Raw genomic sequence first — 22598 nt, forward strand, 5'->3', positions numbered from 1 at the left:
TTTTGAGGGAACAACACTATTATTGGGGAAAATGTACCTTGCTTGCCCCCCTTGGGAAAAAATGCCTTCCTTGCCCCTCCCTGGAAAAAATCCTGCGGACGTCCATGATGAGACTATACTTATATCACGAACATTTTTTAATATTGGTAGTGTTGAAGTGAAATGAGCTTTCATTGCATTTAATACTTAAAAATTGCGACACCACATTTGACGCTTGAAATGCGCTGCTCGATTGTCATTTGAAAGTTGCCGCAGCGCTCTCTGTTCTTTTGTTGAATGATCAATCTTGAATTTACGCATTCATTTGTTTGTTGAACTCACGGGAACATCGTATATAAAGTGACAGCAAAATATTTTGCACAAAAGCTGTAGTCTAACATATATTTTGTTGTTTTAAAGATGGCAGAAAATAAGGAAGAAGTGTTGGCTGATTTTCAGGTAATTTGTGGTGGTAACTACGAGTAGCTCAACCTGAAATGATAAGACTAAATTCCATGCTGAAGAGACCATCAGCTTTTATTTTGGTATTACTTCTGTGTTGATTGTCATTTTATTTCAGCTTTCATTAACTATGTATTCATATAAATATTACGTTATGAAGGTTTTATTTAAGACACTGTTCATTTTCAAGAGAGATATTCGGAATTGCATTAACGCTATAGGTTATTCTAAAGTCCACTTTTGTGAAGTTTCACAATGGATTTTTCCAAGGTCGTTTCAGGATTATATATTCGCTTTGGGAATGTTTGAATAGATGATAAAACCGTGGTAAGGTGGTTTTATCACGGATTGATTCTCTTGAACTTGTTCTTACTCGGAAGTAGTTCTTAAAGTAATTTGAATCACACGATTGGAACCTTCCTTGTGTTGCATTATAAGTAATAAAGAGTACCAGTATTGGCTACAAATGTAATTGGGGTAACAGTTTAGTATATCGGAAATACATTTCTTCATTTTTACAGAAGAAACTACTTACGGAAATGGGAGCGAATTTACAATACTGGACCCCTCCCCGATTTTCGTAATGTTTGGCATACTCACCAATTGATTCCTCCTAATCTAATCACGAATTCGAACCGCTTTCGTGGCAACGCCTGTCTCTATAGATACATTGGTAAGGAATTTAATATTGAAAAATTGTAGGTACTTGTTTACTATCCTTTGGACACATTTATTTATTTTTACAGAAGAAACTACTTACCGTAATAAGTTCCTGTAGCATTGTCGAACATCGGGAAGGTGTTTTGTGTGATGTGGGAATGTTTCATAGCTGAAATTCATGTTGTTTGTTGAAAATTAATTCTCCGACGGAGAATAGCTAGCCCCACGAACCATTGGTGCGTGGATAGGTTAGTTCTGTTAGGTTAGGAAACATAGTTAAAATTTGGTGTCGTGTTAGTATCAGGATCTAGAAATTGGAAATAATTGCGAACCATTGGCACGTGGTTAGGTTAGTTCTGTTAGGTTAGGAAACATAGTTAAAATTGGTGTCATGTTAGTATCAGGATCTCGAAATTAAAAATAATTGCGAACCATTGGCGCGTGGTTAGGTTAGTTCGTCTCATGCAAGCGAAAAGGCCTATCAGAAAGACTTACTGGTAATGTGAAAAATTGCAATTAATTTCATCAAAATAACGTTGATACACCTTCAGGAATGTTCCGCGAAGCAGATACGTAAGTGAAGGATAGTAAACAATTACCATAAATCTTATTTTCGTAGCACTTTTACCACAAACGTTACTCACCGAAGTTGCCATTTTCGTATCCTGCAATTTTACGATCAATGCTCTGTTGCCAAACTCACCTGTAATCAGTTTGTATTCCACATCCTCTTCTACGTCGTGATTGTCACTTTCACTTTAGTCTTTCGTCCTCGACGCATCCTCCTCCACACTCCATCTAACGATCTGTGTAACATTCACAACTTTTTTACTGCTCTCTTCCACCATTCTAACACGATCCGTGCTCTCTAAGTATCAAATCAACACTGTGCCAACGCTGTAGACACAGTAAGTCATAGCGAACGTCACAAATCAACACTGTGGCAATGCTGTAGACACAGTAAGTCATAGCGAACGTCAATTGTTTATATCAACAAATATGGTTTCCATACTTGTACACGGAGAATGATTGTGAGAATTGAAGAACTTCTTTTACAACTTCTACATGTTAATGATCAATTTCGGCACTTGACTGCAACATCTTAACCATAGAAGAACCACCGCGACTAAGTATTTCGTGAGTATAATTAGTATTATGGAAATTACAGCTAGCCCGGAAATGAGTTTGTCTAAGGTTCACAACGTTCGTCGAGGTATTTTCTTTTATTGTGGAATATATCTGAACGGGAAATCATGTATTTTTCAAGAGATATATCTCACCGACGCACAATTGCCATTGTTTTCATTTGCCTCCTGTACCTAAACCGGATGCAGTGTACATTTCATGACATAACCCCCTGTCAGTGTTTCCAACCCACCTTCTTTTTTTTTCACTATGCTTGCCTAATCAAACCTAAGGGCTGCTTAGGAGGAACGCGGTTCATAATTTTTTGGTAACGTTTTGTAGTTAGTAATCGAGAAAAGTAAGTTTTAAGGTGCGAAAAAAAAAAATTCTTTAAAAAAACCGAAAAAAGTGTCCAGGTTGGGTGCTATTGAAATCGTAGCAACGAAGGAAAAAGCACATTCCTGCACAAATCTAGTGAAAGCAAAAACTGCCTATGTTGTTAGGTAGCTAGGCTTAGTTCTCTTAGCCTAAATAATAATTTGTCATTGTATTTATGCTAACAAAACCTAACCTAACAGGCCTAACCTAACCTTGTGAGCATTCATTTCACATCACCAAGGCTGGTCATCCTCGTCTGAAATAATGAAAGAATCTGTGCGTGTGTGGGTGGAATCCGAAGCGACAAATCAACTCTAATTCCGCGAAACGAAGGGTGTCACTTATCGCACAACACTTGAGTGCGTAAACAATATGGACGCGAACAAATGGAGAAATGTATTGCTTTTAGTAGCAGGAAAAACATTTTTTACGCACAATAATATAATAGTAATCGCAAAAGTAACACCGGAAAATGGAAATAGAAGGTAAGTACTTTCAGGGGATATAAATTTTGTTCGTCTATTTAGAGGAAAAAAGCATTGAGACCAAACCTAACCTTATCGGAAATGGTTTGTGGGGCTATCCGTCAGCTACCCATCCATAATGTACAATTTCCACCCATGACGAACATGATAGTAGGTATTTTTCCGTGAAGAAGGTTGGAAACACTGCATATCCACAACATGAGTCAAGATGTGGCTGTCATATTGTGTTTTACGGAAGAAGGAATACAAAAAAAAAAAATCACTCTGTATGTTAAAATTGTGTTTGTTTTCATGTAAAAAGCATAATGGCACCTTGAACTATGTTCCGCAATACACCGTTGGTAAGTACGAACCATGCGAAACACAAAATATCCGATTTTAATGTGTTTCCGATATACTAAACTGTTGCCGTAATTGGTTGATAATAATTTTGCAAACTAAAGCAGTTATTTACAGGAGTTAAAATTGCAAACGTTGAACGTTTGGAAAATTTGAATAATAGTATATCCATCATCGACACAATGGTGCAAATGGTATTTCTGAGAATAATCAATCTATCATTCAATTTATGGACAGTTATATGCAAACCATCAAGTAATGCAATAGCTTTAACGAAAATACTAGAATAGTTACCTTAAAATGCAGGTAATACCAAAAAAGTAAGAAATTACTTTGGACCATGATAATGTGGTAAAATTAAATATTCCCCATATTTTTATTGGTAGAGTTCAAAACGTAATGTCCTTCCCAATGGCCACTGTCCATGATTTTTCAACACCACAGGATTTTTTCAAAATTATGATATTTAATTTATTTATGATGATTGTTAGGTTAGGTGATAAGTCAAGGTAAATAATTATTTCTTCACTTGCAATGGAGGTTAGGTTTAACTTTTCTATTGGTACTCTTCAATGTGCTTCCACTGGTGGTCAAACCCATAAACTACATGCTGTGGGCTCTTGACTGACTGAGCCCCTCAAGAATTTTTGCTATTTTTTTAATTGATAGGATTTGATGTTTTGCGTTATATAAAGTGTGTACCATGGTACGAAAACCATAAATAACTGAGATACTTGATCTTAAAGTAACATGCATAAGAAAAAGAAACAAAAAAAACTCTTGTCCCAGAGTACTTTCACTAGTTTTTATCCAGAAAAAACGGTTGTGTGTGCACACTAAAAAAAAATGGAAATAAGAACAGTGCTAAATTTAGCACTCTTAATGAAAATGTCTAAAACTGCTATCTGCGTTGAAATGTGAAACTATTAAAATCAATAAATCTAACACACTAAAACATTGCTTAATATTTATTGATTTATTGACTCTTGTCATTAATATTTGTTTTTATGAAGTAGTTGGTAATATCCCATTTGGTGTTGTTTTTGTTTGTCATTAATATTTTGTATTTATGAAGTAGTAGGTAATGTCCCATTTGGTGTTGTTTTGGATTGTCGTGTTGTGTGCCTTCAGACTGGTGTGCTTCAGGGTAAGGTAATAGAGTTGTGGTACTTAATCGTAACATATTTCTACGAGCTGAAAGCAACAGAAAATGTTCATGAACCATGTAAAAATGTTCACTTTCTAGCAGGTGCACAGATATCCATGTTACTACATGCATTGGAGTTCTTGGTTGCTAAAGTTCAGAAACTTGACGGAGGAAGGTTCCATATCAATTCGAGCGACCATGGTCTTCTGAACGTATCCAGTAGAGAAATTTGAGTCTTGATGCTGAAGGTAGCTTCAGATAATCACTGCAACTGTAGCTATACTCTCAACAGCTGGGGCGAGAAACTATAAGACATCCTCTACTTACCCGTTAATATAAGACCGCACAAGGCTAAGGTCACCCATGACTAGGGTGACCAGACGTCCTCTTTTATCCGGACATGTCCTCTTTTTTAGGTGTCTGTCCGGCATCCGGGCAGATTTTTTAGAAATCTGTAAATGTCCTCCTTTTTTGGAAGCATCCAGTGCCGCATCCACAGGGGGCATTGCCCCCCCCCCCCCTCAACCTTGGATGGAAATGAGTTCTGGGGGTCAAATATTGACGGCTAAGTGTTCCTGCAGGAGGCAATTACCACCCGCAACTTAAAATTTTATGCAAATGAAAATACTTTTCGTAAAATTTTCTTTTTTCTTAGTCTTCTCAAGTTTAGGACTGTAGTTAGGGGATGGCGGAAGTCGGCTCTCGGCGCCGAACGATCTAAATGAAAATAAGTTGTAAAATTGATTGATTGTTGTTGTAAGTCCACAGAAAAGCTAATCGGAACTAGACCTGCAGTTTAAAGTGGGATTCGGACCACTGTTCCATGTGCCTCCACCGGGTATCGAACCCAGGACCCCTTGATCACAAGGTTACGATGTTACCACTACACCATCGAGGAGGCACAAAAGATGTAAAAGAGAGAATACATGGGCGTCTCATGAAATTATTTGCGCCCTATTAAATCAATATTGATTTCAGCCTGCAAAAAAATTGGATCCAAAAATTCTTGCTTGCTTCGCTCACAATTGTTCTCTGTAATGCATTGTAAATTACCAGACAGAGAAATAAGACTTGTCTTAATTGATTTTGTTATAAATACATGAACAATTGTTTTGAGGAAAGGGAGCGTGCACATTTGAGAGACAAAGTCTTCTCAAGTTTAGGACTGTAGTTAGGGGATGGCGGAAGTCGGCTCTCGGCGCCGAACGATCTAAATGAAAATAAGTTGTAAAATTGATTGATTGTTGTTGTAAGTCCACAGAAAAGCTAATCGGAACTAGACCTGCAGTTTAAAGTGGGATTCGGACCACTGTTCCATGTGCCTCCACCGGGTATCGAACCCAGGACCCCTTGATCACAAGGCTACGATGTTACCACTACACCATCGAGGAGGCACAAAAGATGTAAAAGAGAGAATGCATGGGCGTCCCATGAAATTATTTGCACCCTATTAAATCAATATTGATTTCAGCCTGCAAAAAAATTGGATCCAAAAATTCTTGCTTGCTTCGCTCACAATTGTTCTCTGTAATGCATTGTAAATTACCAGACAGAGAAATAAGACTTGTCTTAATTGATTTTGTTATAAATACATGAACAATTGTTTTGAGGAAAGGGAGCGTGCACATTTGAGAGACAATTTATGTAATTTTTGATGTTGGTTTATTTATTATGAGATGGATGAATTGGTTGTGTAATGTATTTAAATAATATATGTTGTATATAATATGAATATGTACACAATTTATTGTCCACGTCGCTCCATGTTGCATGATGTGAAACATATATCGTGCATGAGAGTTATACATGTTAATGTAAAAAAGAATTATATTTGGAATTTATTTATCAAGCATTTTCTGTCTTTCAAAAATAGTTTGTTGTGCTTGTTTTCCATTATTAATGTGAAATTGAACGTGTTGAAAAAATAATTCAAATAGTTTGTTCCAACACAAATGCTTTAGCACCAACTTCTACCCCCTTTTGCATAATTTACGTGGGTAATAACGTCTTTGATACTACTACCACTACTACTACTAATAATAATAATAATGTTGGTCCGGGGCTCGAATTCTGGCTTGGGCATGGATGTTTAAGATGTTCATTCATCAATTTCATCTCATCACTCATTCCCATCTTGGCAAACTAGCCAAAAGTGGCGCAATAAGCGAAGTATAATATAAAGCAAATCAATAATAATTACAATGTTATTAACATTATTATTAGTATTATTATAAAATATTATTATTATAAAAATACTATTATTATTGGTACGTTTATCCTGGCATTTGCCCCCCTGACAAAAATTCGTGGTTGCACATCTGATAGCATCGATCATATCACATGTGCTGCATCAAGAATGCTTCCACACATAACGATCATCATATGACTTAGGGCACGTTAAGTATTCGAGCAATGCTCACCTAGCATCTGGGAGCTGAACACGATCATTTTCCCAACTGAGTCATTAGTGGGGGTGTGCGGAATCCAGAAAAGCCAGTACCGAGATAGGTAAAAAGAATTTCCCGTTCTGATCTCAACTTCGGGGAATGATTTTCACACTTTTCAGGATCCCGAGCAGTCAGGAACCTTCAAATGGTCATTTTTAAAAGTAGTTAATTCTTGATGTTTTCTGCATTGTATGTGTCTTGACACTTCTCGAAAATTGTAAAAACAATAATAATAAAATAAAAGCCAGTGACGTAAAATTCGTGATTTCCACAGCGTCGGGAAATTTTTCAACATTTCCAGTCCCAAAAATTTCCCGGCTTCATCCAGAAATCGCGGATCTCTCCCGTCCCGACCAAAAAAAGTTCTGTCCCGCACACTCCTAGTCATTACATTAGTACGTATTATTCTAAGTCGTTGCTTCGCAATCTGAGACTTCTGAAACACGTGTAATCTAAGCAGTTCATTTTCGATTGATTGATATGGTTTATTTTGATTTGCTTTCCTGCCTCCTTTGGCTAATCGCAATATTGAGGATGAGCGATGATATGATGATTTTGATGAAGGGACACTCACAAAGAACACTCATGCTCAAGCTGGGATTTGAACGCGGGTCCTCTGGCATTGTGGCACGGTGTGCTAACCACTCCACCACAGAGGTCGGCCAGTTCATTTTAGAGTCAAATATACGCGATACAAAAACACGTAGTGTGAATTTCTATTATTAAGTCATATTTACTTTTATGAATAACGAAGCGAAAGTGTAAATTCATCAATGATCTAAGCAAGAATATATGCAGCTTTTAAAGGATGGAAGAAATGAATATGAGGTAAATTGTAAGGTGGCTGTCACTTTCCCCTGCTGTTGAAAGAGTGCAAACATGTTCGTGACATTAAAATCATATTTCTTGACACAATATAAACTACCTAAAATTTAAATTTGGTTTTTGGAAATAAGTTAAAGTGAAGCTTACTTGTAACATTTGCATTCCCATATGGGGATATTACATTCTATTATCCAAGAATTGGAAAACAGTAAAATTCTATGCTTCAAACTATAGATATTCTTAGTTATGATTGTCATGTTAAACAATAGATTAGGAGATTGCTTTTGTTGCTTAAAAATAGGAGGAATTTATTAAAAAAATCATTAGAATTATCTGTGAGTAAAGTGTTGGTAGTTTTTTTTATTTTTTTTATATTGATTAAATTATGAGTAATGACAAAATATGTTCCCATCTTTTACGGTGCCTCTTTTTTATGACTTCGTCCTCCTTTTTGAATGTATGTGTCTGGTCACCCTACCCATGACACCATTTTCCACCTTGGTTGGGAAACACTTAATGCATCCACAAGAGGAAGAAAAATGCAGGTCACCTGGTCGTCATGACACCTGAAAATTTTCACCTGGCCACTAAATTATTCTTATTCAGTTCTAAAAAAATATATATTTTGAGTTCGCTTACGGAAATTTACATTACTTTTTTAAAACAGACGAGTACCGTATGTGTTTTCTGTATCATTAAATCAGAATAAAAAACATGCCATGTTATAAATGTTTGCACTGTTGCTAGCCGAATTTGAAAATCCACAGTGATATGGTAGAGATGGCCATAAATTAGAATGTGTTGCATTCATTCTGTTACTAGAGTAGTTTTCACGTTCAGAAGAGACAACGGCGCTTATGGAGAAACCGCACAGTGTTGCCAATACAGCGCTAGCTCATGTCGCCGGGAAATGATGACCTTCCTTCACAATGAAGGTGTTACATATTTTGTATATATAATGATAATTATATGTAATTATTAATATTAATATTATACTGTGAACGTTACAGTTACCGTTTTTTACTATGATCCATTGCGATCACTACACACGCGAGTGTAATGCACGAATATGGCACTTCAGAAATCACTTAAAAAAGTAAAAATCACTGAGTGCTCACACAACTGAAAACACTTTTCCAAGAGAGGGAAAAAGTCTAAACAGACCAAAGCAGATCTCTCACTCAAGTAAGGGGACCCTGGCACATGGGTTAGATTCAAGTTGCAACCCAAACAAACAAATGAGTTATGGCCCACGTGAACTGGTAAGACGTGAATGACTCAAGCAAGGCATGTTATATTTCTATCTTGAAGCCCCATATTTTGTCACGTGTTGGAAAGCCTTTCAAAGGTTAATATAGTGTCTATGAGTTTATGTGTACGTTGGAAACTGAAAGGTGATCTTCATTTCAGCATTAATGTCGACAGTAATGTAAACGAAAACAACGTGTATTTGCGACAGCACTAATGTTGCTCACAACAGCAGCATTGGAAATAATTGTCAATTATTAAATTTAAGTAATTTCAATTCTATTATAACAAACTGCATGAAGTTCATATTTTTACTGAATGGAAATAAAGTAACAACTGGAAAACTTGGTGGTGATTAGCCGGAATGCTGCGGTGAGTCAGCTCAAGATGGCCAGACAACGTCTCCTTACTTCGCGCGCGGTTCGGGTTAAAAAGAAACTCCAAATGCATGGAAGTAATATTTCTGGTAACCTTTGAGTGGTTATAAAAGATAATTTCATTATTTTCTCCACAGCTTTGTCGCTGGAAGTTTTTACTTGGAATTACAGAACAAAAAATGGCCAGCGACGACATTTTCTACTGCACGAATATAAAAAATCTCCACATACTTTATTTGAATATTTTTTAATGCAAATATGCTTTAAAGTATTGATAAATTCTGAGTACCACCGTCACCTATGACAATTAAAAAACAGTGTCAATTTTTTTCATAATGAATGCTTCAATTTTACGGCATGTTTCAACGTTAGGAATGAAAACAATGTAAAAATTGTGTTTTCACAGAAAATTTGCGTTTTTAATTTATCTAAAATTATGTAAGCAAGTTACCAGTTTTTTGTGTTCACCATCGTAATCTCTACAAAATTTCCTGCAAAACTGCAGGTACCGATTTTACTTAAGCTAAATTTGTAAATCCAGAAATTTGACAACAGCGCGCTCGTATTTCCCATAAGAAAAGCATTGCCCATAAGAGCCCATTGTGTCTTCTGAACGTGAAAACGACTCTAGTTGAGCCTTTAGGGAGGCCTCTCCAGTGCAATAATTAATTACTTTTCATCCAATCTTGTATTAATTAATAAATAAATTAAATGTTTTAGAATCACATTTCATAGTTTATCCTAGTTGGATTAATTGCCTGTATTTGCAAGAAAGGAAAAAGAAGCTGGCTCCTGAAGAAAAGGGGCTGGTGACTGAATTATTTTTAGTTTTGTCTACCCTGGCATCCACCTTATTTCCATATTCAATTACCATCTATTCGACTCACTCAATGACCATCTTGGATGATGACTTTGTTGATTCACCTTCCACAGCTCTACCATAGTGGGATCCCATGGTCTTACAGAACGTTGGAGACAGGTCATTTATGCTGATGGGGACTATGTTTGATCTGCCAGGTGCATTTGACATTCCTTTTTGGTGTTTGAAGATGGGTGAAAATCTGAGGGAACTTCCTTGTTTACCCTTTGTATAATTGTATATTAAAACTTGATTTTTTTAATTAGGGGTGTAGGCTGATGTTTGTTGATAATGGTAAGAAGTGTAGATGGATGTGATAAAGCTTTCAAGAGTTACTGTTCATCAAAACTGGTTATTCCATGGTCATTATGTCCTATAAAATTGTAAGTGTGTAATTATGTCATAAAAATTGAAAAATATGTCAGAAAAATGCAGAAATATTCCCAGTAAACCAAAAATATGCACAACAGTATTATCGAATTTTTCATTATACGGGAAGTCAGTATCTTCCAGGCAAGATCAACTAGGGTGGGGGTGGGGTATTAAATGAAGTTATTAAGTCAGAGACCCCTTAAAAGAAGGCTGTAGTGGGGAAATACTGAAAAAATCGTGAGGTTCTCTGCAATTATCTTATGTCACATTTATTATTATATCTGATTTACACCTTTGTGGAAACAAATGCATAATTTGCAGCTCGCTACAGCTCTGGTAAATCTAGGCAATCAATACACAAACACAACTTTTTTTAGGCAGATTTTAACTACCTATAATCTGAAAATTAGGGGGATTTTAGGTACTATAGAATTTGAAAAAGAGCCTACAAATTTTTTGTCAGAACAAGTTTCACTAAATACCTTCCCGTTCCACAGTGTACTTACAATCTTGTCGAAGAAGTTCCTGTTCGTGGCATTCTATTCAATCGTACTGCCACACACTGATACATAGCTGACTCAAACGACAAGTGAACTTGAAAGTCCCGTACTAGAATGCCGTGATGGCTGTAATGTACCGAATGTTATTTTTTACTTCTGACTGATTGTTGTGAGAAGCGAAAATAAATTAGAACAATTGAAACTTGTTTACCGTGATTCTCGTTTCTGCACAACAATGACAGAAATAATTTTTCGTCAATAATGTTAGCACAGCTAAATGTTTCTGTGCTTTGGTGCATATGGCCATTTTTGCATCTTCTAAGTATACGGAGAAAAAATCCATTATCTAAAACCCTTACCTTAATATGAAATTATTGAAAAAGGGTAGCAGCCTCTTGTTTAATTAATGTTGTGGCAAGTGATGCTGTTAGGTTCACTAGACCATCATCAAAAAATATATACTAAATTAACATTACAGCTAAAATACAGAAGTAATGTATTAAAATTACATGAATGCATAGTAATTTACACCACAAATGTTAATGTAGTAGAATCTAAGAATAGAATATCAAATTTCTGTTCCATCTTTCTGTTGGAAAGTCACATCATGAAATAATACAGGGTCTCCCTAATGGTGTAGTGTTAACAATGTCACCTTGTAATCAATTGGTCCTGGGATCAAACCCCGGTGAAGGCATATAGTGGTTCAGATCCCACTTTAAACTCTAGGTTCAGTCCTCATTTGCCCATCTGTGCATAAAAGTGAACTTCAAGCAAACTTTCAGCGAGAAATTAAAAAAAATGTGGACACTGAGGTTGCAAGTCCATTGAATTTCCTATAATGAAAAAGAAAAGTGTTGATCATGTTAGTCACCAGTATTCGTATGTTATCTGATATGGTACAAAAGAAAGTACTCTGAATAAATGTTGCCATCATCAAAGAAGAAATAATAATTGTTGCCAACTCAGTTCGACGTTCATGTACTGTTTTCAACCCCAAAACATTTTTAATACAATGCATTGATGCTGTTTTCATGGAAGTACTAAAACTGATAGTTCAGTGGTAATTAACTCCGAAACTTAGTGTTTGTAAGCATATGCTTCACCAAACTTCTGAAAAAGAGAATATTTTTGAAAAATGTTAGTAACCCTATCATGAACTCAAGTCTTCTGTGGGATGCCCCAATTTCTCCAGAAATTGTTGTGGGAAATTGTCACATGTTCAATGAGTGCACAACTTTCATGGTTCATATTGTATGCGAATCAAATCTAATTTAGCAGAAAAATTTCAAAATAGTTTTGCCAATTTTTTACTGTTTTGTAATGTCAGATGAGGATGTAAGCAGGCAGTATCCATAAATAACTGTGTGTGTGTGTGTGTGTGTGGACACATGCACGAAATAGTATGAAGCTCAAACTGGTTGTATAGGTTAAAATTGGTTTTACAAGAATTAGATTACATTTTATAAAGATAATTAGGATACAATACACCTGTAAGTTTTATAGTGCTGTTTGCTATTCTCTAAACTGTCAAAAATATTTTAAATAATTAATCTATGTATTTCATGAAGCTAATTTGTATGTGATAGTTCTTAATTATTTAAAATTTTGCTAGAATCTCTTAGTGCCCCATAACAGTGTGTTTTCCTTTCCTAATAATAATTCAGGCATATATATGTTCCTTATTATTGCAGATTATGAAAGGCGAATTCATTAGAATAAATACGTAATGAGAATCTGCGTTAAATAATAGAAAATAGTTATTTTACTTTTTTCTCAACACATTGGTATATTTTCATAGGTACTTACTTATTTGTGTAATCAGTGAAACTGCAAATGCTCACTTTTGTGTCAAGTTTCATTAAATATTTTTGTTTTATTTTAGGCATGTACAGGAATTGAAGATGTTGGGGAAGCAATTTATCATTTGGAAGAAACTAATTGGAATTTACTGGTAAGTTCTGATTTTATTTTCACACTTTTGTTAAGTTTATAATTTTTTCTTGTAGGTTTTGTTTTTCCATGAAGGTAATAAGCTAAAGTCTATGACATGATTATGCAATCTTTGCAAGTTATTTGACAAGTCTTGAAATTTTTTCCATGACCAAACTTTGACTGGTTCAGTCCAAATGAAGTTTACCATGATGAAGTTCTCCTTGACGATTACCACAGCACACAAGTCTGCTATCAGTTGCTCATCCCATACATGTCAGCGGGTGTTAAAAGTTAAAAATTGGCATGACTGTGTGCATACATAAACACAGTCCATCACAAACCCCACGTAAAACATCTTGCATAATTTCTGCTGACTTGTTGCCATTTTGACATTGTGTGTTTTTACGTGATACACTATATCCACATGTTGTACGGGATGTCTGACTTGATGTGTAAGTTGGATTCATGTACTATACATCACTCAAATGCACTTGATAATGTGTAATCACTAGAGGCACATATTTTTGGTAAATAAAAAAGCAAAATTTCGGTACAAAACTTGAGTCAATTTTGGGTTCAAAAGCTGTAAATAAAATAAAATTTTGCTGTTATAGCAATGGAAAAGCGGTATATAAAATGAAATTTTGTTTTTAAAAATGTTAATGTAATCCAAAATTTTATTTACAAACTGCACTTACTACACAGAATAAGCATATCCCTTCTAATAGAACATTTATGTCCTTACCAGAATATTAAGTTTATTCATGTATAAAGGGCTCCATTTTTGCTTCTCAAATATATTTGCAGCAGAATTAATCAATTTTCCATGAATTTCATAACTCACAGGATAATTCTGACTTCAGAAAGTGTCGTGTCAGTAAATAAACTCTAAATTTCGTGTTTACGAGCCTATTTAGCATTTTGCAGTTCATTTCACATTATTTCGTGACAAAATAGGGTAGAAAAATGCACCTCACACCATTCAGAAACATGAAAAATTAACATTACATTGTGTTATTTCGCATTTAGTTTTTTCGTCAAAAACTAGATATGCATCACTGTACTTTGAAAGAACGAAAACACAACCGACTTTTCTTGTCCGACATTATAACTTGTGTCTGGGGTTTGAATCCAGAGTAAGACATTAGTGCACTTTTGCACTTCTTATCTGCATTATTTCCATAATTTATCATGTATTTTTTTGTTGCAATTTACTTATTGAATGGAAAAGCAATTGTTAATTGATTATAAGATAAATGTGTCTAAAATGTATTAAATGTTTATGTAATGATTGATTCCAGACATAACAGACACACTTTATAAGCAGTTATAATTACATTTTATTTTTTTGGTAGGGCTGAGCCGATGCCAATCGATAATTATTCGGCATATTCATCTTTCATGGGGTCTGCAAAAATGCTGCAAGACACTTTTACAGAGTCTAATTTTCCTAGAAATTTACAAAATTTAAAGTTTATCTTTCTTTTGCACCAATTTTCCACGAAAAACTGTATTTTGTGATTACATGACATCTATTTTACTATTCTGAAGCAAATTTCTTAGTAAATTGATGCGTATGATTGGAGAAGACTATTTACACACCAATATTTTCAACAGATTTTAATTATTTCAATTTTCAAGTATCGCTATCGGTTCAAAGTGTTATCGGTTCAACCCAATTTCTTTGTATATGATTCAAGAAACATAACATATAAACTAGGAAATTTACAAATAGTAGTCTTCTTGCATATCAAATTTCTTCCAATGTATTCTCCCCCCAATGTATATGAAAATAAGTTTGAAGGTAACAGATTGACGCAATTGGCAAGCAATGAATCTAGATTTTCTGAATCAAAGTTAGTGGAATAGTACTTGATAAGGTAATTTTATACAGACAAATTTTTTGAGTTCAGACACACGTGTATTGTATGTTCGCAATCTAAAGTTCTCCTTTGAAACAATGTACAACACATTGCTCTTCACTGATACATAATTTTAATCATCAAGGTTAACATTTTTATGGAACTACTCTAATATTACTTGAATTATGTTTTTTTTTCTTCCATTTTTCCTACTCGTTGCTTTGGTCCTACACATTGCTTCTCTTTTATTATTAAAATTGGCTAACTTTGGGGTCTACTTAAATGCTCCATTACAGTTTTAATATTTACTCATTTTTTTTCTGTTCTCTATAGGATGCAATTAATCGTGTGATGCCTCAAGAAACCCAGACACTGCCATCCGAAATGTCGGTACAAACTACGGCTCCGAGGACAGAAGATAAGTCGTGTAGTTCCTCACCAGAGGTTGTGTCTCCAGGTTGGAAGCCGAATAGTCAAATGCCAATTCCCTTTCTACCAGTTAGTGTTAGTGATGACATGATTACTCTTCCCTCAACATCTAAGGACTCTAGGGTGATAAAATTTCATGTCCATTACAAAGATCGTGTTTTGGAGTTCAGTGTTCCAGACACAGGAACTGTAGGTGAGAGTGTGCGGTGTAAAATGTTTGTTTTCTTTGGCACGATGCTAAAATTCTGTTGTGAGTGGTGCAGAAGTGTTGATATGTAAATGAGTATTGGGAATGAATTCACGAAGTGCTTCAATAAGTTATCCGTTACATTAATTATGTGAAAAAAGAATAATCATCGCAGGGTTGGTTGTAACGCAATTGTTTAGCTGGGAAGGATATGTGAGTTCATTCATTAGCTCTAATTACTATTACAAATAATGAGGGATGAGTTGATACCAGGGACGTGCAGTGCCTGCTTCATTAAGGTAGGATCTGAACTGTAACTGAATGAGTGAATGCAAATGGCTCTGAGATATTTCATGTTTTGTGATAGCATTAGTGAGATTATTCAAGTTCTTGTAACCTTCTTTATTCTACATATTCCGTTCATTAGAAAACAATAAGCATGGTCAGCAAAATAATTTAAACTCAGTTTACAACTACCTGCTAACTAATCAGTCTTTTCATATTGATGAACATTAAAATAGCGAAAATATTCCCTTTTCTTTACGTAAAAATTTAAAGTTTGGAAGTGTTTGCACATGCCTTCCTTTGCAGTGCAACCCGGATTTTACATTTTCCCACTTTATACATTTTATCTTGATAGTAAAATGCTATTAAATTTTCCTTGATTTTACATTTTCCAGCTTGGTCTCCTGAAAAACATAAAATTGAGGTTCAGCTGTATGTATAATATAACGTTTCTCACTGAAAGTATGACAACCAACACATCATCAATTACACACACACTTTCTGCCATTTCAGTATAATATCTTGCACTGTAAATGCAGAGAGAACAATTCACACAAAAAAGAGCATGGCATCTCCTCACACTACAGAGGTGCCTACAATGCATTCAATGGGGAAGCGCAGCGAGTCGCAACGCATGTACCAACTGGCCAATGCAATAGATAAATCATGTTTGTATTCTCATTACAGGGCCAGTAGGTGCCGTATTCAGTAAACCTATAATCATTGTAGGGCCCTGGATCCGACAGAAGCTATGATTCCGAGGCATGTGAGCCATCGGAACACGAAGCAGTGAAGACAGAAATGTTAACATCACTCATGCATTTTACAATTTCGTACACACTTTTATCGTTATTTTACCTGGGTAGGCAGAGCTTACCTAGTCTACTCAGAATGCACGCCACTGGTTGATATTCATAACAATGCTGATATTCTTAATGATTCCCACCAATTAGAATTGTTCATAATATTTACAAATGTAGAGCAATTTCATGAAAAGTGACACCAAAATGTCAAATTCTCAGATGTGTGTGAGTATATTAGGTTATACATGACCAACAATTTAATGTTTAGGAAACAATCTGCATAAATTTTTCTTGTTGCTGTGGTCAGTGAGAAAGTTACATCCATAATATAAAATTGTTACACATCAGTAACATTATTATTATTCTCTAATTAAGAAGTAAGAACAACAAATTATTTTCACCATCTTTGTTTTTTTATGACTGTAGAGAATAATTACAGCTCCAAAATATAACTTTGTGAAGTAAAATCCAATATTTTTATGTTTCTTTTGAGGAATACACATGGTTCAAATTTGAAAATGTTATGTACGGAACTTTAAAATTTCCCTATAATTCTTCCATTCCAATTATACCACATCAATCTACCAATTTTTGTTTCAAAATGTTTAAAGAAATACACAAGAGAAAATCAAAATACAGTCAACTCTCGATTCAACTACCTTTCACAATTCCCGGGAAAAGGGTCGTTATTTCGAAGGGGTCGTTATTGGAATTTGCCCCAATTTTCTGCTTAAACAGAGCTGAAACTGACACAAAGATTCCTAGGAGATGGCAACACCATTTATCCTGGTAGTTATACAACCTGTTATGCACAAGATGCATGTTGTGAGAAGGAAAATAGAACATGAAAACATTTTCACAAAAAATAATTTAAAATAATGTTACTTTCAATTGTGCACAGTCGTTGCTTTCCAGAAAATTCTTACAATTATAGTTCATGAGAAACCCGTTTGCACCGAGACCTATGGAAGCGAAACTCGAAGAATCTTGACACGTCACACTGGCACCAGCAGAAGTCTGGAGATAATCGGGCAGAATGAATGTTGGATTTTATACGGGTCTACTGGAGCATTGTCTGTTACAAGATTAACTGGTAAGATTAGATCTCTCGGGAGAAACAACACAACCTTTCTAGGCACCAGACAAAAAAAAAAAAAAAAAAAAAAAAAGGTAGGGCTGTAATTTTCGTTCTGGTTCGGTTGTGTAAAATACATCGCAAAAAAAAAAGCCACGTTTTCTTTGCTTCAACCAACTTCATTCACCCTCCCCCCTTCCCCATTCAAGGGAGCAGTCCAAACTCCTTCGTTTACGTGCATTGTAATCCAGTGTGAAAAAGGAAACTCGCAACTTGCGATCTGTTTTCACCCAATGCATTTTCTAGGACATGTCATTAAACAGCGCCCCAGTCGAAAGTCATTTAGGTTTGGAATTGAATTTCACTTTAAACTGTATATTTAGTCCCGATGAGCCCATCAGCATAAAGTGAACTGAAAACAAGCTTTATGAAACTGCGCATTTTTACATATCAAAATGGTAGATCGTTATTTACTCTCATGTTAATCGATGATTTAATGTTGGATTTAGGACTATTCCCGATGTCAAACACCCACTCCTCCAATAGTTTTCCCCTTGAATAATGTCTTTTTAATCGATCTCGGCGACCATTCCTACATTGAGCACTTTTTTTTTCTTCACATGAATGGTTCTGAAGAAAAGCGGATGCGAATTAAATTTACAGTTTTGCTTATCAGAAGGTGCAGATCATCAAGTTATTTTAACTCTTGTTTTTCTTTCTGGAGATCGAATTTCGTTATCGTCAAATCAAAACAGCTTTGCGAGATTCAAAACAATAACTTTTTCCTTCGCGCTGGATGAGTCATCGCTGTTATCGGCAACCAAGAGCTTTGCAGACGCTAGACTAAACACTGGCGCCAGCTGCATCGTAAAAACAAGGAGACCGGCTGGAAGTTCGAGCAACAGGTGGCGGAAGAGAAAAATCCCAGGATTTTAAAGATAACGCAACTGTCTGTCGAAGATGGAACTTTTAACAGCAGTGTAAAGAAGAAAGAAATTACCCTTGATTTACGTTTTACCATGCAACAGACAATAATACGGGTGATATTTCCTATGCAGACAACAGCATAAAAAAATACCTGAATTCTGCAATCATCAACATTGCCGTGCACACCAGTGGCGGATAATAAGCTGGGAAAAGGGGGGGAGGGTTAATTTTTTAAATTTTTTTTTTACTGTTTTGTTAGTTTTCAAGAATATATCCAGAACTGGTTTTCCCCATTTTAGACGTCAAAGGAAAGGAAGAGGGGTGGGTCCACTTCCACCCTCGCCTGTAATCAGCCTGTGTGCACACACGAGCAAGAAAATTGCCCCTCCCCCTTTGCTGACAGGAAAAAAGGGAGAAGTCAGTCAGCCAACAGAACACTTTTTTGGCAGATATTACGACACAATTAGGAAAACGTATGAAGTGAGGAAACGGGAGTTACGATGCACGTAAGATCGAAGTAAACTTTTGTGGAAACCTGGATGACAACGCATTAAGCAGGTTGACTATCTTTAGTTCCCCTATGTGGCTTTGATTATCTCTAACAGTTTCGCTTTTTTATGAAGTGTTGCAGGGAACAAAGAACACGAAGTTGTCGGCTACAAGGCCGAGAGTTGCTCACTCACGGGAACCTACTGAAATCTAGGTCAGAGCTGGACAGATGGGCTAGACTTCCAGGCGACACGCATCTGTATTTTCGAACATTCCTGCGATCTTATCTCTCAAGGTGGTGTATTTATCGATGAAAGAGCTTGACCTGCCATACACATTGGCAAAGACTGCAAGTCCAGCAGTCATTTCGGGCTGCTCCCCCCCCCCCCCTCCTTACCTGCGAGTTTTCAACAGCTCTTAGGACAAGGAAACAAGTCAAGGTCGATTTAAAATAACATCCAACCACATTCGATCTTCTCTTCTCCCGTATCCAAGAGAAGCGTGTCAAAACAAGCCTGGTGCATTGGGTAGCGGCCGTCGGGTGCAGGGTAACATTGGTGCGCTTGAGGGAGGGGAGGGCAAGTCTCAAGTCCTATTGGATATCACTCAAGCATGGTGTGGTGGTGTCTATTTTTAGTTCAGACCCAATTGTGAGCGGTGAAGCGCTCGTGAAGGGAATGAGTAGGAAAAAAACAATGCATTTTTCGGCCGATTTCCTTCAATTTTTCAACTTTTTTCCAAATTTTTCAACTTTTTCTAAATGTTTCACGGTTCCCGGGAAAAGGGTCGTTACTTCGAGGGGGTCGTTATACCCGGGGTCGTAAAATCGAGAGTTGACTGTACTAAAATACCTGTCATTTAATTAAGAAATTCACTTTTATTATTCAAAGTTCATGTAAAATGACATAAATAAAGGATTTACAGGATAATTAGACTCCACAAAGCCATGCACCATTTTTACAGATCCTGAGAGATACCCACATTTTGGAAAAGTATTGCCTAGCATCAGTTGTTAAATTAGAACTCATACAATCTGGTACTGATGATTACAGTGGAGACTTGTTTTGGGTTGTGCAAAGACTATTAGAACAACATATTACAAAGCCGCTACTAAAAAAATCAAAGGTGATACAATTATTAAGTTGAGACAGGTTATGTGGCCAACTAAAAGAAAAACAGGGAGAACCTGGTGCAGACAGGTTGAACATATTATTATTGTTGCATAAACATCTGTGAAGGAAAGAAACTTAATAATGTTCTGGACACGGAAATAAATTGTTATTATTAAAGGTTACTTTTAGGTAACTAATTTAGAATGATCCTTTGTTTTGGTTTCAAGGGCAATATTCTGGACATTATTTAATAACAAGACTTTAACTATCAAGCAGAAGATAGGTGTTGTTTCACAAAAACACAGGAATGCAATGTTATATATTTGCAGTAACTTTATTTTCTTTCTGTGCCATTAGATTTGGCTTTTGTATCAAGAATTCTAACTCTAGATAAAAATTAGGGCTCGGAAGTTGACCTAAAAAAATCTTAAAATGTGATCTAAAAATATTTTTTTCTATTAAAATGAAAGCTTATTTTTTTCATAAATTACAACAGAGTAGTTGAATAATTAGACTAAGCAGGTTGTTTGGTGTTTTAAACTACTGAAGCAAAGGGGGAAAATGCAATTAAATGTTAATGTAGTTTTCTTTACATTTACTTCAAGGCTTTTTTCTGTGTAAGTCATTCACCTCCTTTCTGAATGGGCCTTGCATGATACAGTAGTCGGTCAACATCTGAAAATACAGTTGTGTTTCGCGTACATCAGATTATAATATTTTTATGTTGTGACAAACTCAAGATTAAGGCGACTATAGTGGCCAGCAAAGGAAACCTCAAAGTAAGCTTTACACAAAGTATTTTAAGTGCTTGATGAAAAATAAATGTACCACAATTAATTATTTAATCCATTGCCAAACTTTCAGTTAAAAATAACATTGTGCATTTCATGTCAGAAAATTGAAATACATAAATTATGCTAGCAAATGCATTTATAATTCATGAAACAAAAGGGGAGAAGAAAAATGAAACCTCAAGTATGAAGAAAAATGCAATAAAAATAAAAAAATACTGAAAAATGACCTAAAGGCTGAGAAATGCTTAATAAAAACAATATTTTCTGGTTTTAACTATGGGAAATGGGCTGATATCAGGTTTTATGTTTTCAATGCTCAGAAGAAATTATAATTTTCATCAACTTCCGAGCCCTAATAATAATAATTTATTCTGCTGTTGAATGATTTTTTTTTCTTTCAGGTGACTTAAAGACAATGATTCATGCTGAAACTGGGGTCCCCAGCTGCCAGCAAGATATACAGGGCTGGAAACACTATCCAACCTCAGATGCAACTTCTATAAAAAGTCTTCACTTACCAAGAGAAAATATCCTCTACCTTAGCAGTGACATATCTCTAGATGGTCACTTAGGAAATGAAGAGTAATTATTATTTTGAGGTTTTGATGTGTTATGTGTATTGTTAACCTTTAATGACATCTATGGAGTAATTTTTTATCCCCCAGTATCCTGCTACTGCTTGGCAGGCTTTTCTATCTTCATTGTTCATAATTTTGAACATTTTTGTGTCCTTGCAAGATTTTATCACCAAAAGAGGACATTGCAAGGAACTTATAATTCCTAGTGTAACAAGTGGATACCTTACAAGCCTGTTATTGTGTTTATAGTATTTCAAAAAGTTAGTATAAATAATACTAATGTACTTCTAAGGACCAGTGGTAGTAAAGGCAAATGGCTGCCACATAGAGGTACAAGTACAATTTGTGAGTTAGATGAGAGCTGTAAGAGGCAATCCTTTCCAAAGAGGACTGCATTTTGCAGACCAGGGAGGATCTGGCATCTGGACTCGGAAGTCAGTATAATCCTCCTGGAGCTCGTGCTGTGTCCCTATATGTTTGTGATTGTCCCTTCGTCCAGCTCATGTTATCATCATTCATCCTCATTTTGCAATTAGCCAAAAGTGGTAGGAAAGTGAAGTAAAAAATAAATAAATCAATCTCAGTTAGATGATCTCAGATGGGAATTTTCCTTACAATTTCCCTGCAAAGTCAGCTCTGGGAATCACTCAGCCTCTCATCAATGGGATAACTGGGTGGGTGTGGGTAAAGGGATGTCCCAAGTGTGTTGTTGATCATGTCATGGCTGTGATTGAGAATGTGTATCCCCCTACCCCCGCAGCTTTCATGTACTTTCTTGGCACAGTGCTACGCAGGATGAAGCTGTGTATTCCTACTAAGTTAGTCCACCTACATTTTGTAAATGATTACCAAATAAATTTAAAAAAGTAAAAGTAAAGTGCTCCCCTGTGCATAGCACTACGCCATGAAGGCGTATAGG

The 22598-nt window shown here is 35.8% G+C and overlaps 1 protein-coding gene across 1 annotated transcript in view; it reads left to right on the top strand.

Annotated features, from left to right (window-relative positions):
• The first annotated feature begins 297 nt into the window (after nucleotides 1–297).
• Nucleotides 298–22598, top strand: part of casp (Fas associated factor casp) — a 56092-nt gene continuing 33791 nt past the window's right edge. The window contains exons 1-4 of the mRNA XM_083144775.1: nucleotides 298–438; nucleotides 13089–13157; nucleotides 15334–15622; nucleotides 21503–21683. Of these exons, the coding sequence (XP_083000901.1) occupies nucleotides 400–438; nucleotides 13089–13157; nucleotides 15334–15622; nucleotides 21503–21683 (578 nt within the window). The 5' untranslated portion in view covers nucleotides 298–399. The remainder of the gene's footprint in view (nucleotides 439–13088; nucleotides 13158–15333; nucleotides 15623–21502; nucleotides 21684–22598) is intronic.

This window comes from Lepisma saccharinum, chromosome 1 (assembly GCF_977018435.1).
Source record: "Lepisma saccharinum chromosome 1, izLepSacc3.1, whole genome shotgun sequence".
Taxonomy (NCBI): Eukaryota; Metazoa; Arthropoda; class Insecta; order Zygentoma; family Lepismatidae; genus Lepisma; species Lepisma saccharinum.